Source organism: Bombina bombina, chromosome 1, assembly GCF_027579735.1.
Source record: "Bombina bombina isolate aBomBom1 chromosome 1, aBomBom1.pri, whole genome shotgun sequence".
Taxonomy (NCBI): Eukaryota; Metazoa; Chordata; class Amphibia; order Anura; family Bombinatoridae; genus Bombina; species Bombina bombina.
Window position 1 is genome coordinate 447,785,182 of NC_069499.1, and position 20,266 is coordinate 447,805,447.

At 40.7% G+C, this 20,266-nt stretch overlaps 1 protein-coding gene across 1 annotated transcript in view; it reads left to right on the top strand.

The window, feature by feature from the left end:
* GORASP2 (golgi reassembly stacking protein 2) overlaps window positions 1-9,667 on the top strand; it is a 178,896-nt gene extending 169,229 nt beyond the window's left edge. The window contains exon 10 of the mRNA XM_053698425.1: window positions 8,882-9,667. Within this exon, the coding sequence (XP_053554400.1) occupies window positions 8,882-9,135 (254 nt within the window). The 3' untranslated portion in view covers window positions 9,136-9,667. The remainder of the gene's footprint in view (window positions 1-8,881) is intronic.
* The last annotated feature ends 10,599 nt before the right edge of the window (window positions 9,668-20,266 follow it).

Here is a 20,266-nt window from a genome sequence, read left to right on the forward strand (position 1 = left end):
TCATTATTTTTTGCTTCTGGTTGCTAGAAGCTTGTTCACTGGCATTTTTTCCCATTCCTGAAACTGTCATTTAAGGAATTTGATCTATTTTGCTTTATATGTTGTTTTTTCTATTACATATTGCAAGATGTCCCACGTTGCAACTGAGTCAGAAGATACTTCAGGAAAATCGCTGCCTGGTGCTGGAGCTACCAAAGCTAAGTGTATCTGCTGTAAACTTTTGGTATCTGTTCCTCCAGCTGTTGTTTGTATTGAATGTCATGACAAACTTGTTAATGCAGATAAAATTTCCTTTAGTAAAGTTCCATTACCTGTTGCTGTTCCGTCAACATCTAATACTCAGAGTGTTCCTGATAACATAAGAGATTTTGTTTCTGAATCCATTAAGAAGGCTTTGTCTGTTATTCCTCCTTCTAGTAAACATAAAAAATCTTTTAAAACTTCTCATTATTCAGATGAATTTTTAAATGAACATCATCATTCTGATTCTGATAATGGTTCTTCTGGTTCAGAGGATTCTGTCTCAGAGGTTGATGCTGATAAATCTTCATATTTATTTAAAATGGAATTTATTCGTTCTTTACTTAAAGAAGTTCTAATTGCTTTAGAAATTGAGGATTCAGGTCCTCTTGATACTAAATCTAAACGTTTAGATAAGGTTTTTAAATCTCCTGTAGTTATTCCAGAAGTTTTTCCTGTTCTTAGTGCTATTTCTGAAGTAATTTCCAGGGAATGGAATAATTTGGGTAATTCATTTACTCCTCCTAAACGTTTTAAGCAATTATATCATGTGCCATCTGACAGATTAGAGTTTTGGGACAAAATCCCTAAGGTTGATGGGGCTGTCTCTACTCTTGCTAAGCGTACTACAATTCCTACGGCAGATGGTACTTCCTTTAAGGATCCTTTAGATAGGAAAATTGAATCCTTTCTAAGAAAAGCCTATTTGTGTTCAGGTAATCTTCTTAGACCTGCTATATCTTTGGCGGATGTTGCTGCAGCTTCAACTTTTTGGTTGGAAGCTTTAGCGCAACAAGTAACAGATCATAATTCTCATAGCATTATTATTCTTCTTCAACATGCTAATAATTTTATTTGTGATGCCATCTTTGATATCATTAGGGTTGATGTCAGGTATATGTCTCTAGCTATTTTAGCTAGAAGAGCTTTATGGCTTAAAACTTGGAATGCTGATATGTCTTCTAAGTCTACTCTGCTTTCCCTTTCTTTCCAGGGTAATAAATTATTTGGTTCTCAGTTGGATTCTATTATTTCAACTGTTACTGGAGGGAAAGGAACTTTTTTACCACAGGATAAAAAATCTAAAGGTAAATTCAGGTCTAATAATCGTTTTCGTTCCTTTCGTCACAACAAGGAACAGAAACCTGATCCTTCATCCTCAGGAGCGGTATCAGTTTGGAAACCATCTCCAGTCTGGAATAAATCCAAGCCTTCTAGATAATCAAAGCCAGCTTCTAAGTCCACATGAAGGTGCGGCCCTCATTCCAGCTCAGCTGGTAGGGGGCAGATTACGTTTTTTCAAAGAAATTTGGATCAAATCCGTTCACAATCTTTGGATTCAGAACATTGTTTCAGAAAGGTACAGAATTGGCTTTAAAATAAGACCTCCTGCAAAGAGATTTTTTATTTCCCGTGTCCCAGTAAATCCAGCGAAGGCTCAAGCATTTCTGAAATGTGTTTCAGATCTAGAGTTGGCTGGAGTAATTATGCCAGTTCCAGTTCTGGAACGGGGGCTGGGGTTTTATTCAAATCTCTTCATTGTACCAAAGAAGGAGAATTCCTTCAGACCAGTTCTGGATCTAAAGATATTGAATCGTTATGTAAGGATACCAACATTCAAAATGGTAACTGTAAGGACTATCCTGCCTTTTGTTCAGCAAGGGCATTATATGTCTACAATAGATTTACAGGATGCATATCTGCATATTCCGATTCATCCAGATCACTTTCAGTTTCTGAGATTCTCTTTCCTAGACAAGCATTACCAGTTTGTGGCTCTACCGTTTGGTCTAGCAACAGCTCCAAGAATTTTTACAAAGGTTCTCGGTGCCCTTTTGTCTGTAATCAGAGAACAGGGTATTGTGGTATTTCCTTATTTGGACGATATCTTGGTACTTGCTCGGTCTTTACATTTAGCAGAATCTCATACGAATCAACTTGTGTTGTTCAAGATCATGGTTGGAGGATCAATTTACTAAAAAGTTCATTGATTCCTCAGACAAGGGTAACCTTTTTGGGTTTCCAGATAGATTCAGTGTCTATGACTCTATCTTTGACAGACAAGAGACGTCTAAAATTGATATCAGCTTGTCGAAACCTTCAGTCACAATCATTCCCTTCGGTAGCCTTATGCATGGAAATTCTAGGTCTTATGACTGCTGCATCGGACGCGATCCCCTTTGCTCGTTTTCACATGCGACCTCTTCAGCTCTGTATGCTGAACCAATGGTGCAGGGATTACACAAAGATATCTCAATTAATATCTTTAAAACCGATTGTACGACACTCTCTGACGTGGTGGACAGATCACCATCGTTTAATTCAGGGGGCTTCTTTTGTTCTTCCGACCTGGACTGTAATTTCAACAGATGCAAGTCTTACAGGTTGGGGAGCTGTGTGGGGGTCTCTGACGGCACAAGGGGTTTGGGAATCTCAGGAGGTGAGATTACCGATCAATATTTTGGAACTCCGTGCAATTTTCAGAGCTCTTCAGTCTTGGCCTCTTCTAAAGAGAGAATCGTTCATTTGTTTTCAGACAGACAATGTCACAACTGTAGCATACATCAATCATCAAGGAGGGACTCACAGTCCTCTAGCTATGAAAGAAGTATCTCGAATTCTGGTTTGGGCGGAATCCAGCTCCTGTCTAGTTTCTGCGGTTCATATCCCAGGTATAGACAATTGGGAAGCGGATTATCTCAGTCGCCAAACGTTGCATCCGGGCGAATGGTCTGTTCACCCAGAGGTATTTCTTCAGATTGTTCAAATGTGGGGGCTCCCAGAAATAGATCTGATGGCCTCTCAACTAAACAAGAAACTTCCCAGGTATCTGTCCAGATCCAGGTATCCTTAAGCGGAAGCAGTGGATGCATTGTCACTTCCTTGGAAGTATCATCCTGCCTATATCTTTCCGCCTCTAGTTCTTCTTCCAAGAGTGATCTCCAAAATTCTGAAGGAATGCTAGTTTGTTCTGCTGGTAGCTCCAGCATGGCCTCACAGGTTTTGGTATGCGGATCTTGTCCGGATGGCTTCTTGCCAACCGTGGACTCTTCCGTTAAGACCAGACCTTCTGTCTCAAGGTCCTTTTTTCCATCAGGATCTCAAATCCTTAAATTTAAAGGTATGGAGATTGAACGCTTGATTCTTAGTCAAAGAGGTTTCTCTGACTCTGTGATTAATACTATGTTACAGGCTCGTAAATCTGTATCTAGGGAGATATATTATAGAGTCTGGAAGACTTATATTTCTTGGTGTCTTTTTCATCATTTTTCCTGGCATTCTTTTAGAATTCCAAGAATTTTGCAGTTTCTTCAGGATGGTTTGGATAAAGGTTTGTCTGCAAGTTCCTTGAAAGGACAGATCTCTGCTCTTTCTGTTCTTTTTCACAGAAAGATTGCTAATCTTCCTGATATTCATTGTTTTGTACAAGCTTTGGTGCGTATAAAACCTGTTATTAAGTCAATTTCTCCTCCTTGGAGTTTGAATTTGGTTCTGGGGGCTCTTCAAGCTCCTCCGTTTGAACCTATGCATTCATTGGACATTAAATTACTTTCTTGGAAAGTTTTGTTCCTTTTGGCTATCTCTTCTGCCAGAAGAGTTTCTGAATTATCTGCTCTTTCTTGTGAGTCTCCTTTTTTGATTTTTCATCAGGATAAGGCGGTGTTGCGAACTTCTTTTGAATTTTTACCTAAGGTTGTGAATTCCAACAACATTAGTAGAGAGATTGTGGTTCCTTCATTATGTCCTAATCCTAAGAATTCTAAGGAGAAATCATTGCATTCTTTGGATGTGGTTAGAGCTTTGAAATATTATGTTGAAGCTACTAAGACTTTCCGAAAGACTTCTAGTCTATTTATCTTTTCCGGTTCTAGGAAAGGTCAGAAGGCCTCTGCCATTTCTTTGGCATCCTGGTTGAAATCTTTAATTCATCATGCTTATGTCGAGTCGGGTAAAACTCTGCCTCAAAGGATTACAGCTCATTCTACTAGGTCAGTTTCTACTTCCTGGGTGTTTAGGAATGAAGCTTCGGTTGATCAGATTTGCAAAGCAGCAACTTGGTCCTCTTTGCATACTTTTACTAAATTCTACCATTTTGATGTGTTTTTTTCTTCTGAAGCAGTTTTTGGTAGAAAAGTACTTCAGGCAGCTGTTTCAGTTTGAATCTTCTGCTTATGTTTTCATTTAAACTTTATTTTGGGTGTGGATTATTTTCAGCAGGAATTGGCTGTCTTTGTTTTATCCCTCCCTCTCTAGTGACTCTTGCGTGGAAAGATCCACATCTTGGGTAGTCATTATCCCATACCTCACTAGCTCATGGACTCTTGCTAATTACATGAAAGAAAACATAATTTATGTAAGAACTTACCTGATAAATTCATTTCTTTCATATTAGCAAGAGTCCATGAGGCCCACCCCTTTTTTTTGTGGTGGTTATGATTTTTTTGTATAAAGCACAATTATTCCAATTCCTTATTTTTTATGCTTTCGCACTTTTTTCTTATCACCCCACTTCTTGGCTATTCGTTAAACTGATTTGTGGGTGTGGTGAGGGGTGTATTTATAGGCATTTTGAGGTTTGGGAAACTTTGCCCGTCCTGGTAGGAATGTATATCCCATACGTCACTAGCTCATGGACTCTTGCTAATATGAAAGAAATGAATTTATCAGGTAAGTTCTTACATAAATTATGTTTTATATATATATATATATATTTCTCCCTCTTTCTCCCTCTATCTCTCTCATTTCTATCTCTCTCATTTCTATCTCTCTCATTTCTATCTCTCTCATTTCTATCTCTCTCATTTCTATCTCTCTCATTTCTATCTCTCTCATTTCTATCTCTCTCATTTCTATCTCTCTCATTTCTATCTCTCTCATTTCTATCTCTCTCATTTCTATCTCTCTCATTTCTATCTCTCTCATTTCTATCTCTCTCATTTCTATCTCTCTCATTTCTATCTCTCTCATTTCTATCTCTCTCATTTCTATCTCTCTCATTTCTATCTCTCTCATTTCTATCTCTCTCATTTCTATCTCTCTCATTTCTATCTCTCTCATTTCTATCTCTCTCATTTCTATCTCTCTCATTTCTATCTCTCTCATTTCTATCTCTCTCATTTCTATCTCTCTCATTTCTATCTCTCTCATTTCTATCTCTCTCATTTCTATCTCTCTCATTTCTATCTCTCTCATTTCTATCTCTCTCATTTCTATCTCTCTCATTTCTATCTCTCTCATTTCTATCTCTCTATCTCTCTCTATCTCTCTCTATCTCTCATTTCTATCTCTCATTTCTCTCTCTCTCTCTCTCTCTCTATCAATCATCTCTCTCTCTCTCTCTATCAATCATCTCTCTCTCTCTCTATCATCTCTCTCTCTCTCTCTATCATCTCTCTCTCTCTCTCTCTATCATCTCTCTCTCTCTATCATCTCTCTCTCTCTCTCTCTCTCTATCAATCATCTCTCTCTCTCTCTCTCTCTATCATCTCTCTCTCTCTCTCTCTCTCTATCATCTCTCTCTCTCTCTCTCTCTCTCTCTATCATCTCTCTCTCTCTCTCTCTCTCTCTCTATCATCTCTCTCTCTCTCTCTCTCTCTCTATCATCTCTCTCTCTCTCTCTCTATCATCTCTCTCTATCATCTCTCTCTCTCTATCATCTCTCTCTCTCTCTATCATCTCTCTCTCTCTATCATCTCTCTCTCTCTCTATCATCTCTCTCTCTCTCTATCATCTCTCTCTCTCTCTATCATCTCTCTCTCTCTCTATCTCTCTCTCTCTCTCTCTCTATCATCTCTCTCTCTCTCTCTATCATCTCTCTCTCTCTCTCTCTCTATCATCTCTCTCTATCATCTCTCTCTCTATCATCTCTCTCTCTCTCTCTCTCTCTCTCTCTCTATCATATCTCTCTCTATCATCTCTCTCTCTATCATCTCTCTCTCTATCATCTCTCTCTCTATCATCTCTCTCTCTATCATCTCTCTCTCTATCATCTCTCTCTCTATCATCTCTCTCTCTATCATCTCTCTCTATCATCTCTCTCTCTCTATCATCTCTCTCTCTCTCTATCATCTCTATCATCTCTCTCTCTCTATCATCTCTCTCTCTCTCTATCATCTCTCTCTCTCTATCATCTCTCTCTCTCTCTATCATCTCTCTCTCTCTCTATCATCTCTCTCTCTCTCTATCATCTCTCTCTCTCTCTATCTCTCTCTCTCTCTCTCTCTATCATCTCTCTCTCTCTCTCTATCATCTCTCTCTCTCTCTCTCTCTCTATCATCTCTCTCTATCATCTCTCTCTCTATCATATCTCTCTCTCTCTCTCTCTCTCTCTCTCTATCATATCTCTCTCTATCATCTCTCTCTCTATCATCTCTCTCTCTATCATCTCTCTCTCTATCATCTCTCTCTCTATCATCTCTCTCTCTATCATCTCTCTCTCTATCATCTCTCTCTCTATCATCTCTCTCTCTCTCTCTCTCTCTATCATATCTCTCTCTCTCTCTCTCTCTCTATCATATCTCTCTCTCTCTCTCTCTCTCTCTCTATCATCTCTCTATTGCTATTAGAATAAATTTATCAACATTCAAAGTAATGCAACAAAAGTATCGAAAATATACAAATCATTTGTGGCAACAATTAATCATCAACTGAAAGTCCCACTTGACACTTAGAAAGTCATGTAGTAAATAACCCTTTTAGAGGCCTCTATTCCAGGGTGTAATTTCAAAATTAGGCTTATTCCTGGTAACCATAATGAAACAATAAATGTTCCTTAGATGGGTCTCCAAATAACGATCATATATATATTCTACTTGGAATCATGATATACTAATAGTAAGAGAGGGAGACCAATAATTCATTCATTTGAACAATGCACAGAGTAATTTATTGAGTAGAGCATTTTATTTTGTAAGTTAAAATATATTAATACAATGATATAAAACACTTCTGTTTTACAACCGACTGATTCATAAAATAATCTGCAATATGTATCTTTGTTTTAAAGGGGCTTCTGTATAGTCTAAAGAAAATGTTATAGGAGGGCTGTGACAAGTTCAGCCTTGTAGAATATAGCCAATTTACTATTAAATGCTGTCATTTCCTTGTCTTTGCTCCACCCCCTAAATGCGCTTTCCCGCTAATGCTATTGCCCTTTGGTGTGGACAGAAACACAGTTTCTCATTTGCGGTTATAAGTCTATCACCCTCTACACTTTGTGTTCAGATCAGTGGGTACAGTGAAAGGGATAGGAGCTTGATGAATGCTATTTAGGCAGTATATGGAAATTTCTGTGAGTATAATATATATTTTTTATAACTGTAAAACTGTTAACTTTTTCAGGGTTTTGTAGCTCCAAAGTAGTTCTGATATAGATCCCTTTAAAACACTATTATGTGTGTTTACCTGGTCTCCTTTACTGTGTAAATTAGCACCTACCTGGGTATAAGCAACAAGTGTACCTTGCTGTGTACTTATTGCCAAGCTTTGTATAAATGTTTTAAATATATAATTAAGGGCTCTGCAGGCCTCATCTTATCTCAGTGCATTTTGTTGTCTTTTCTAAGCCAAACAGTGCTAGTTTGTTTGCCATATAGATAACATTGTGCTCACTCCCGTGGAGTTAGAACCAGCACTTATAGACTAAAATGCAAGTTAAGCACTGAGATAAGGGGGCAGTCTGCAGAAGCTTAGATACAAGGTAATCACAGAGATAAAAAATATATTAATATAACTGTGTTGGTTATGCAAAACTAGGGAATGGGTAATAAAGGGATTATCTATCTCTCTAAATAATACAAATTGTCAAGTAGACTGTCACTTTAACTTATGAATCAGCAACTATTTGTCATACAGCAATGCGCTGTAGAAGTGCTATAAAGAAGTAATTTTGAGAAGTTTTATAAAGTAGTGCTTGACAGGTGAATATGCTGGTAATGTGTAAGATCAATGCACTTTAATATTTGATATTTCTATAGTGGTGAGAAACAGATTCAAGTGATCAGACATAACTTTTTTGGGATTATGTAATATATTCTTATACTTAGATGTATATATATCATCTTTTCCTATGAAAAGAGGGTATAAATCTTTTATGTATGTGTTTCCCTTGCCTGCTTATAGTGCTAGTATAGGGGTGGCTATTTCAAATGAAGGTCTGCATAGCTGGTCTGAATTTTTTTTTTTTTTTTAAAGTTACATTAAAATAGGATAGGAATGAGTGAAGAGCAGTAAGCAGGTTCTGACAGCACCTTCAACTGGATGGATGAGTCAGGAGGGTGGATACTATTGGATAGGTTATAGGATTACTGTGGTATTACATCTTCTTGTATTACTGGCAGAATGCTCTTTAATATGCTTATATCAGATAAAGCAATTAATTTACCTCTGAGTAGATCATCTTTGTCTATGCAGTAGTATTATGAAATAAGTTCCTGTTTGTGGCATTTTGTCTATGGATGTGCATATTCTCAAGAACACCCTGCATTCCCCCTCCCCCATATTATATTAGCATTATGCTGGCTTCATAGCACAGCCTTATAACCAATTAATATAATAGAATTAGTTTTGCAAGGTCCATTTTTTTACATCACTTTATTAATTATAAATATACAGTTAAAGATACTTGTTTTCTTTTTTTCAGGCTTGCCACCCATTGGTCCACTGCCCCCTTTGAATCTTGCAGGGTTGCCACCACTCTCTGTACCACCTCAGTTTCCCACATTTCCCTTGGCACCTCTAGCGAGTGACCTGGTTCCTTCAACGTTGGACCACGCTCCCACAACTGCAACAGAAAATGTAACCACAAATAATGAAGACCTAGGTCACGCGGCACTTCCTACAACAGATAAGGCTCTTGTTGGCAACACAGAACCCTGTGTGAGTGAATCGTCATAACATGGAAACTTTCCTATGGGTTTGGTCGGCTTGATGTATTTATTTAGCCACTGAATGAGTTTCAAGATGCAAACAACTGTCAATTTCATACTAGTTTGTACTTATATTTAGAAGACCTGTAAATAAAAAAAAATAACTAGTTATGGAAATGAGGTAACTGAAGGTGGAAAAACTACAACTTTGGAAATGCCAAACTCTTAAGTGGTTGTAAATTATTTTAGTGTAAGATAATTTCCAGCTGAAGATGTCTTTACAGAAGTTTCAGACTGTGCACTATCTGTATACGTTTATTCACCACATTTTGAACTTTAAACTGCTCCATAGTTGGAGGAACCAGTAAAGAATTAAAGTGTTCAGGCCCCTCATACTTTATAGAGGTCAGTAACATTTTGTAACTACTGCTGTATTGCTTGTGAAATATATTGTATAATGGCATTAAGAAAGTGAAATGGAATGTTAGTTTTAAATCTTATATGAAAAATGTAAATCGATCTGGGATGTATACATACAGCAATAAATTACTGGAATTTTACATGATGTTTTGTGTGTGCTTTATACATATTGACTCATTAAAACCTTAAAAATATACTGCAAATAAACTCTTTGAAAGGCTGTTCTAAGATGAAATTTGAGACTCACTGTAGCGCTGCCCTGTACGCAGATATCCTTCCTGCAGTATACACGTCTCCACTCCTTCTGGGGGTAAGGGGAAGGGACAGCCTTGGTAAATTACAGCAGCATAATGAGTATGCATTGTAATGTTTTTATTCCGCTCTCATTCAAGTGTAAAAAATGCAGAACTTTAAAGGGGCTGTGTACTATAAAGTTTTCTCCCCTTTAATTAATTCATACTGATCAATTTTAGCTTATGGGGTGCAATACATAGTTTACAAACGGCTCCTTTTATCTTTTTGTCATTTACAATTTCTGTTTTTGCCTGTCGTATCCCCACCTATACTTGGTACTTAAAGTGACAGTCTACTCCAGAATTGTTATTATTTCAAATAGATAATTCCTTTATTACCCATTCCCCAGTTTCATTGTGTCGGTCTCTTCAGTAGGGCAGTGGTGGCTTTTCTCTTGTTAAGTGTATTCAGTCCACGGGTCATCCATTACTTATGGGATATATTCCCTTCCCAACAGGAAGTTGCAAGAGGATCACCCAAGCAGAGCTGCTATATAGCTCCTCCCCTCACATGTCATATCCAGTCATTCTCTTGCAACTCTCAACCTAGTAGGAGGTTGTGAGAGGAGTGTGGTGTTTTATACTTAATTATTTCTTCAATCAAAAGTTTGTTATTTTTAAATGGCACCGGAGTGTGCTGTTTTTTTCTCAGGCAGTATTTAGAAGAAGAATCTGCCTGCGTTTTCTATGATCTTAGCAGAAGTAACTAAGATCCACTGGCTGTTCTCGCAAATTCTGAGGAGTGAGGTAACTTCAGAAAGGGAATAGCGTGCAGGGTCTCCTGCAAATGAGGTATGTGCAGTAAAATATTTTTCTAAGGAATGGAATTGACTAAGAAAATACTGCTGATACCGAAGTAATGTAAGTACAGCCTTAAATGCAGTAGTAGCGACTGGTATCAGGCTGATTAAATGTATGTGCAGTAATGTAATTTTCTAAGGAATGGAATTTGACTAAGAAAATGCTGCTTATAATGAAGTAATGTAATGAGCCTTAACTGCAGTAGAAGCGACTGGTAGCAGGCTTATAAATAACAATACATACTCTTTAAAAAGGGGTCTTAAAAACGTTTACTGGTATGTTTAACCGTTTTTGTGAGGTACATTGGTGATAAAACTTATAGGGGCATGAATTTTTCTACATGGCTGACTTATATTTCTGCATAGAAACAGTTAACTGAGGCTCCCCACTGCTGTAATAATGAGTGGGAGGGGCCTATTTTAGCGCTTTTTTGCGCAGTAAAAATTCAGTCACAGTCTTCCTGCATGACCCAGGACGTCTCTGGAGAGCTCAGGGGTTTTCAAAAGGCATTTTGAGGGAGGTAATCAGTCACAGCAGACCTGTGGCAGTGTGTTTGACTGTGTTAAAATATTGCATATTGATTATCCGTTTTTGGGTATTAAGGGGTTAATCATCCATTTGCTAGTGGGTGCAATGCTCTGCTAAATTAATACATTTACTGTGAAAATTTAGTTGCTATAACTGATTGAGTTCATTGTTATTTCAACTGTGACAGTTTTTTTGTGCTTCTTAAAGGCGCAGTAGCGTTTTTTATATTGCTTGTAAATTTATTTTAAAGCATTTTCCAAGCTTGCTAGTCTCATTGCTAGTCTGTTTAAACATGTCTGACACAGATGAATCTGTTTGTTCACTATGTTTGAAGGCCAATGTGGAGCCCCATAGAAATATGTGTACTAAATGTATTGATGTCACTTTAAATAATAAAAGTCAGTCTTTATCTGTAAAGGAATTATCACCAGACAACGAGGGGGAAGTTATGCCGACTAACTCTCCTCACGTGTCAGTACCTTCGCCTCCCGCTCAGGAGGCGCGTGAGATTGTGGCGACAAGTACATCAGTAACGCCCATACAAATCACGTTAGAAGACATGGCTACTATTATGAATAATACCCTGACAGAAGTATTATCTAAATTGCCAGAATTAAGAGGCAAGCGCGACAGCTCTGGGATAAGGACAGAGCGCGCTGGTGATATGAGAGCCATGTCTGATACTGCGTCACAGTTTGCAGAACATGAGGACGGAGAGCTTCATTCTGTGGGTGACGGATCTGATCCAGGGAAGCCGGATTCAGAAATCTCTCATTTTAAATTTAAGCTTGAGAACCTCCGTGTATTGCTTGGAGAGGTTTTAGCGGCTCTGAATGACTGTAACACAGTTGCAATTCCAGAGAAAATGTGTAGGCTGGATAGATACTATGCGGTGCCGGTGTGTACTGACGTTTTTCCTATACCTAAAAGGCTTACAGAAATTATTAGCAAGGAGTGGGATAGACCCGGTGTGCCCTTTTCCCCACCTCCTATATTTAGGAAAATGTTTCCAATAGACGCCACTACACGGGACTTATGGCAGACGGTCCCTAAGGTGGAGGGAGCAGTTTCTACTTTAGCTAAGCGTACCACTATCCCGGTGGAGGATAGTTGTGCTTTTTCGGATCCAATGGATAAAAAATTAGGTTGCCTTAAGAAAATGTTTGTTCAACAAGGTTTTATCTTACAGCCCCTTGCATGCATTGCGCCTGTCACTGCTGCTGCTGGACAAGCTTAAAGCACTTAAGCTAGCTAATGCATTTGTTTCTGATGCCATTGTACATTTAACTAAACTAACGGCTAAGAACTCCGGATTCGCCATCCAGGCGCGCAGAGCGCTATGGCTTAAATCCTGGTCAGCTGACGTGACTTCTAAATCTAAATTGCTTAATATTCCTTTCAAAGGGCAGACCTTATTCGGGCCCGGCTTGAAAGAAATTATCGCTGACATTACTGGAGGTAAGGGTCATACTCTTCCTCAGGACAGGGCCAAATCAAAGGCCAAACAGTCTAATTTTCGTGCCTTTCGAAACTTCAAGGCAGGAGCAGCATCAACTTCCTCCGCTCCAAAACAGGAAGGAACTGTTGCTCGTTACAGACAGGCCTGGAAAACTAACCAGTCCTGGAACAAGGGCAAGCAGGCCAGAAAACCTACTACTGCCCCTAAGACAGCATGAAGAGAGGGCCCCCTATCCGGAAACGGATCTAGTGGGGGGCAGACTTTCTCTCTTCGCCCAGGCATGGGCAAGAGATGTCCAGGATCCCTGGGCGTTGGAGATCATATCTCAGGGATATCTTCTGGACTTCAAAGCTTCTCCTCCAAAAGGGAGATTTCATCTTTCAAGGTTATCCGCAAACCAAATAAAGAAAAAGGCATTTCTACGCTGTGTACAAGACCTCATAGTAATGGGGGTGATTCTCCCAGTTCCGCGGACGGAACAAGGGCAAGGTTTTTACTCAAATCTGTTTGTGGTTCCCAAGAAAGAGGGAACCTTCAGACCAATTTTGGACCTAGAAATCTTAAACAAATTCCTAAGAGTTCCATCATTCAAAATGGAAACTATTCGAACCATCCTACCCATGATCCAAGAGGGTCAGTATATGACCACAGTGGACTTAAAGGATGCTTACCTTCACATACCGATTCACAAAGATCATTATCGGTACCTAAGATTTGCCTTTTCTAGACAGACATTACCAGTTTGTAGCTCTTCCCTTCGGGTTAGCTACGGCCCCGAGAAATTTTACAAAGGTTCTGGGCTCACTTCTGGCGGTGCTAAGACCGCGAGGCATAGCGGTGGCTCCGTACCTAGACGACATTCTGATACAAGCGTCAAGTTTTCAAATTGCCAAGTCTCATACAGAGATAGTTCTGGCATTTCTGAGGTCGCATGGGTGGAAGGTGAACGTGGAAAAGAGTTCTCTATTACCACTCACAAGGGTTCCCTTTCTAGGGACTCTTATAGATTCTGTAGAGATGAAAATTTATCTGACGGAGTCCAGGTTATCAAAACTTCTAAATGCTTGCCGTGTCCTTCATTCCATTCCACGCCCGTCAGTAGCTCAGTGCATGGAAGTAATCGGCTTAATGGTAGCGGCAATGGACATAGTGCCATTTGCGCGCCTGCATCTCAGACCGCTGCAATTATGCATGCTAAGTCAGTGGAATGGGGATTACTCAGATTTGTCCCCTCTACTAAATCTGGATCAAGAGACCAGAGATTCTCTTCTCTGGTGGCTTTCTCGGGTCCATCTGTCCAAAGGGATGACCTTTCGCAGGCCAGATTGGACAATTGTAACAACAGATGCCAGCCTGATAGGTAGGGGCGCAGTCTGGAACTCCTCCCAATAAATATTCTGGAATTAAGAGCAATATTCAATGCTCTTCTAGCTTGGCCTCAGTTAGCAACACTGAGGTTCATCAGATTTCAGTCGGACAACATCACGACTGTGGCTTACATCAACCATCAAGGGGGAACCAGGAGTTCCCTAGCGATGTTAGAAGTCTCAAAGATAATTCGCTGGGCAGAGTCTCACTCTTGCCACCTGTCAGCGATCTACATCCCAGGCGTGGAGAACTGGGAGGCAGACTTTCTAAGTCGTCAGACTTTTCATCCGGGGGAGTGGGAACTTCATCCGGAGGTCTTCGCTCAACTGATTCATCGTTGGGGCAAACCAGAACTGGATCTCATGGCATCTCGCCAGAACGCCAAACTTCCTTGTTACGGATCCAGGTCCAGGGACCCGGGAGCGGCGCTGATAGATGCTCTAGCAGCCCCTTGGGTTTTCAACATGGCTTATGTGTTTCCACCATTTCCGCTGCTTCCTCGACTGATTGCCAAGATCAAACAGGAGAGAGCATCGGTGATTCTGATAGCGCCTGCGTGGCCACGCAGGACCTGGTATGCAGACCTAGTGGACATGTCGCCCTGTCCACCATGGTCTCTGCCTCTGAGGCAGGACCTTCTAATTCAGGGTCCTTTCAACCATCCAAATCTAATTTCTCTGAGGCTGACTGCATGGAGATTGAACGCTTGATTCTATCAAAGCGTGGCTTCTCGGAGTCGGTTATTGATACCTTAATACAGGCTCGGAAACCTGTTACCAGAAAAATTTACCATAAGATATGGCGTAAATATTTGTATTGGTGTGAATCCAAGAGTTACTCATGGAGTAAGGTTAGGATTCCTAGGATATTGTCTTTTCTACAAGAGGGTTTAGAAAAGGGCTTATCTACTAGTTCGTTAAAGGGACAGATTTCTGCTCTGTCTATTCTTTTACACAAACGTCTGGCAGAGGTTCCAGACGTTCAGGCTTTTTGTCAGGCTTTGGCTAGGATTAAGCCTGTGTTTAAGACTGTTGCTCCGCTGTGGAGCTTAAACTTAGTTCTTAAAGTTCTTCAAGGTGTTCCGTTTGAACCCCTTCATTCCATTGATATTAAGCTGTTATCTTGGAAAGTTCTGTTTTTGATGGCTATTTCCTCGGCTCGAAGAGTCTCTGAATTATCTTCCTTACATTGTGATTCTCCTTATCTGATTTTCCATTCAGACAAGGTAGTTCTGCGTACTAAACCTGGGTTCTTACCTAAGGTAGTTTCTAACAGGAATATCAATCAAGAGATTGTTGTTCCATCATTATGTCCTAACCCTTCTTCAAAGAAGGAACGACTTTTGCATAATCTGGACGTAGTCCGTGCCCTGAAGTTCTATTTACAGGCAACTAAAGATTTTCGTCAAACTTCATCCCTGTTTGTCGTTTACTCTGGACAGAGGACAGGTCAAAAAGCTTCGGCTACCTCTCTCTCCTTTTGGCTTCGTAGCATAATACGTTTAGCCTATGAGACTGCTGGACAGCAGCCCCCTGAAAGAATTACAGCTCATTCCACTAGAGCTGTGCCTTCCACCTGGGCCTTTAAGAATGAGGCCTCTGTTGAACAGATTTGCAAGGCTGCGACTTGGTCTTCGCTTCATACCTTTTTCAAAATTTTACAAATTTGACACTTTCTCCAACATTGGTGTGTCCGGTCCACGGCGTCATCCTTACTTGTGGGATATTCTCTTCCCCAACAGGAAATGGCAAAGAGTCCCAGCAAAGCTGGTCACATGGTCCCTCCTAGGCTCCGCCCACCCCAGTCATTCTCTTTGCCGTTGCACAGGCAACATCTCCACGGAGATGGTTAAGTGTTTGTTATTTTAAAATAGTGCTGGTATGTACTATTTACTCTGAAACAGAAAAGGATGAAGATTTCTGTTTGTAAGAGGAAGATGATTTTAGCAGACAGTAACTAAAATCGGTTGCTGTTTCCACATAGGACTGTTGAGATGAAGTAACTTCAGTTGGGGGAAACAGTTAGCAGACTTTTCTGCTTAAGGTATGACTAGCCATATTTCTAACAAGACTGTGTAATGCTGGAAGGCTGTCATTTCCCCTCATGGGGACCGGTAAGCCATTTTCTTAGTCAAACAAACAGAATAAAGGGCTTATTATGGGCTAAAAAACTGGTAGACATTTTTATGGGCTAAATCGATTGCTTTATTTGTACATATTATTCAGATTTAGGCTAACATTTGACATTTATAATCTTTGGGGAACGCTTATAAAACGGCAGGCACTGTATTGGACACCTTTTTCAGTCAGGGGGCCTTTCTAGTTATAGACTGAGCCTCATTTTCGCGCCATTAATGCACAGTTGTTTTTTGAGAGCAGGGCATGCAGATGCATGTGTGAGGATCTAAGAATCTCTGAAAAAGCTTTTAGAAGGCGTCATTTGGTATCGTATTCCCCTCAGGGCTTGGTTGGGTCTTAGCAAAGACTATAGCTGGGACTGTATAGGGGTTAAATTGAAAAACGGCTCCGGTTCCGTTATTTTAAGGGTTAAAGCTCTGAAATTTGGTGTGCAATACTTTTAAGGCTTTAAGACACTGTGGTGAAATTTTGGTAATTTTTGAACAATTCCTTCATACTTTTTCACATATTCAGTAATAAAGTGTTTTCTGTTTGAAATTTAAAGTGACAGTAACGGTTTTATTTTAAAACTTTTTTTTGTGCTTTGTTGACAAGTTTAAGCCTGTTTAACATGCCTGTACCTTCAGATAAGATATGTACTATATGTATGAAAGCCAATGTGTCTCCCCATTTAAATTTATGTGATAATTGTGCCATAGCGTCCAAACAAAGTAAGGACAGTACTGCCACAGATAATGATATTGCCCAAGATGATTCCTCAAATGAGGGGAGTAAACATGATACTACATCATCGCCTACTGTGTCTACACCAGTTTTGCCCATGCAGGAGGCCCCTAGTACATCTAGTGTGCCAATACTTATTACCATGCAACAATTAACGGCTAACTCCATAGCAAATCTTTTATCCAAAATGCCTACTTATCAGAGAAAGCGCGATTGCTCTGTTTTAAACACTGAAGAGCAAGAGGACGCTGATAATTGTTCTGTCATACCCTCACACCAATCTGAAGGGGCCATGAGGGAGGTTTTGTCTGATGGAGAAATTTCAGATTCAGGAAAAATTTCTCATCAAGCTGAACCTGATGTTGTGACATTTAAATTTAAATTAGAACATCTCCGTGCACTGCTTAAGGAGGTGTTATCTACTCTGGATGATTGACAATTTGGTCATTCCAGAGAAATTATGCAAGATGGACAGGTTCCTAGAGGTTCCGGTGCCCCCCGACGCTTTTCCTATACCCAAGCGGGTGGCGGACATAGTAAATAAGGAGTGGGAAAAACCCGGCATACCTTTTGTTCCTCCACCTATATTTAAGAAATTATTTCCTATGGTCGACCCCAGAAAGGACTTATGGCAGACAGTCCCCAAGGTCGAGGGGGCAGTTTCTACTCTAAACAAACGCACTACTATTCCTATTGAAGATAGTTGTGCTTCCAAAGATCCTATGGATAAAAAATTGGAAGGTTTGCTTAAAAAGATTTTTGTACAGCAAGGCTACCTTCTACAACCAATTTCATGCATTGTTCCTACAGCAGCGTGGTTCTGGTTCGAGGAACTAGAAAAGTCGCTCAGTAGAGAAACTCCATATGAGGAGGTTATGGACAGAGTTCACGCACTTAAATTGGCTAACTCTTTTATTTTAGATGCCGCTTTGCAATTAGCAAGATTAGCGGCAAAAAATTCAGGGTTTGCTATCGTGGCGCGCAGAGCGCTTTGGCTAAAGTCTTGGTCAGCGGATGTGTCATCCAAGACAAAATTGCTTAACATCCCTTTCAAAGGTAAAACTTTATTTGGACCTGATTTGAAAGAGATTATTTCAGACATCACTGGGGGAAAGGGCCACGCCCTTCCACAGGATAGGTCTTTTAAGGCTAAAAATAAGCCTAATTTTCGTCCCTTTCGCAGAAATGGACCAGTCTCTAATTCTGCATCCTCTAAGCAAGAGGGTAATGCCTCACAACCCAAACCAGCCCTGAAACCAATGCAAGGCTGGAACAAGGGTAAGCAGGCCAAGAAGCCTGCCACTGCTAACAAAACAGCATGAAGGAGTAGCCCCCGATCTGGGACCGGATCTGGTGGGGGGCAGACTCTCTCTTTGCTCAGGCTTGGGCAAGAGATGTTCAGGATCCTTGGGCGCTAGAAATAGTTTCTCAAGGTTATCTCCTGGAATTCAAGGAACTACCCCCAAGGGGAAGGTTCCACAAGTCTCACTTATCCTCAAACCAAATAGAGACAGGCATTCTTACATTGTGTAGAAGACCTGTTAAAGATGGGAGTGATACACCCAGTTCCAATAAAGGAACAAGGAATGGGATTTTATTCCAATCTGTTCGTAGTTCCCAAAAAAGAGGGAACGTTCAGACCAATTTTGGATTTGAAGATCCTAAACAAATTTCTCAGGGTACCATCGTTCAAAATGGAAACTATTCGAACGATTCTACCTACCATCCAGGAAAGTCAATTTATGACTACCGTGGACCTAAAGGATGCGTACCTACATATTCCTATCCACATAGAACATCATCAGTTCCTAAGGTTCGCTTTTCTGGACAAACATTACCAGTTTGTGTCTCTCCCATTCGGATTAGCCACTGCTCCAAGGATTTTCACAAAGGTGCTAGGGTCCCTTCTAGCGGTTCTAAGACCAAGGGGCATTGCAGTAGTACCTTACTTGGACGACATTCTAATACAAGCGTCGTCCCTGTCAAAAGCAAAGGCTCATACGGACATCGTTCTAGCCTTTCTCACATCTCACGGATGGAAGGTGAACAAAGAAAAGAGTTCTCTGTCCCCGTCAACAAGAGTTCCCTTCTTGGGAACAATAATAGATTCCTTAGAAATGAGGATTTTTCTGACAGAGGTCAGAAAATCAAAACTTCTAAGCTCTTGTCAAGTGCTTCATTCTGTTCCTCGTCCTTCCATAGCGCAGTGCATGGAAGTAGTAGGATTGATGGTTGCAACAATGGACATAGTTCCTTTTGCACGAATTCATCTAAGACCATTACAACTGTGCATGCTCAAACAGTGGAATGGGGATTATACAGACTTGTCTCCAATGATTCAAGTAGATCAAAAGACCAGAGATTCACTCCGTTGGTGGCTGACCCTGGACCATCTGTCCCAGGGAATGAGCTTCCGCAGGCCAGAGTGGGTCATTGTCACGACCGACGCCAGTCTAGTGGGCTGGGGTGCGGTCTGGGAATCCCTGAAAGCTCAGGGTCTATGGTCTCGGGAAGAGTCTCTTCTCCCGATAAACATTCTGGAACTGAGAGCGATATTCAATGCTCTCAGAGCTTGGCCTCAACTAGCAAAGGCCAAATTCATAAGGTTCCAATCAGACAACATGACGACTGTTGCATATATCAATCATCAGGGGGAACAAAGAGTTCCCTGGCGATGAAAGAAGTGACCAAAATAATTCAATGGGTGGAGGATCACTCCTGCCACTTGTCTGCGATCCACATCCCAGGAGTGGAAAATTGGGAAGCGGATTTTCTGAGTCGTCAGACATTCCATCCGGGGGAGTGGGAACTCCATCCGGAAATCTTTGCCCAAATAACTCAATTATGGGGCATTCCAGACATAGATCTGATGGCGTCTCGTCAGAACTTCAAGGTTCCTTGCTACGGGTCCAGATCCAGGGATCCCAAGGCGACTCTAGTAGATGCACTAGTAGCACCTTGGACTTTCAACCTAGCTTACGTATTCCCACCGTTTCCTCTCATTCCCAGGCTGGTAGCCAGGATCAATCAGGAGAGGGCCTCGGTGATCTTGATAGCTCCTGCGTGGCCACGCAGGACTTGGTATGCAGACCTGGTGAATATGTCATCGGCTCCACCATGGAAGCTACCTTTGAGACAGGACCTTCTTGTTCAGGGTCCATTCGAACATCCAAATCTGGTTTCCCTCCAACTGACGGCTTGGAGATTGAACGCTTGATTCTATCAAAGCGTGGGTTTTCAGATTCTGTGATAGATACTCTGGTTCAGGCCAGAAAACCTGTAACTAGAAAGGATTATCTGCAAGTTCTTTAAAGGGACAGATCTCTGCTTTATCTGTCTTACTACACAAAAGACTGGCAGCTGTGCCAGATGTTCAAGCATTTGTTCAGGCTCTGGTTAGGATCAAGCCTGTTTACAGACCTTTGACTC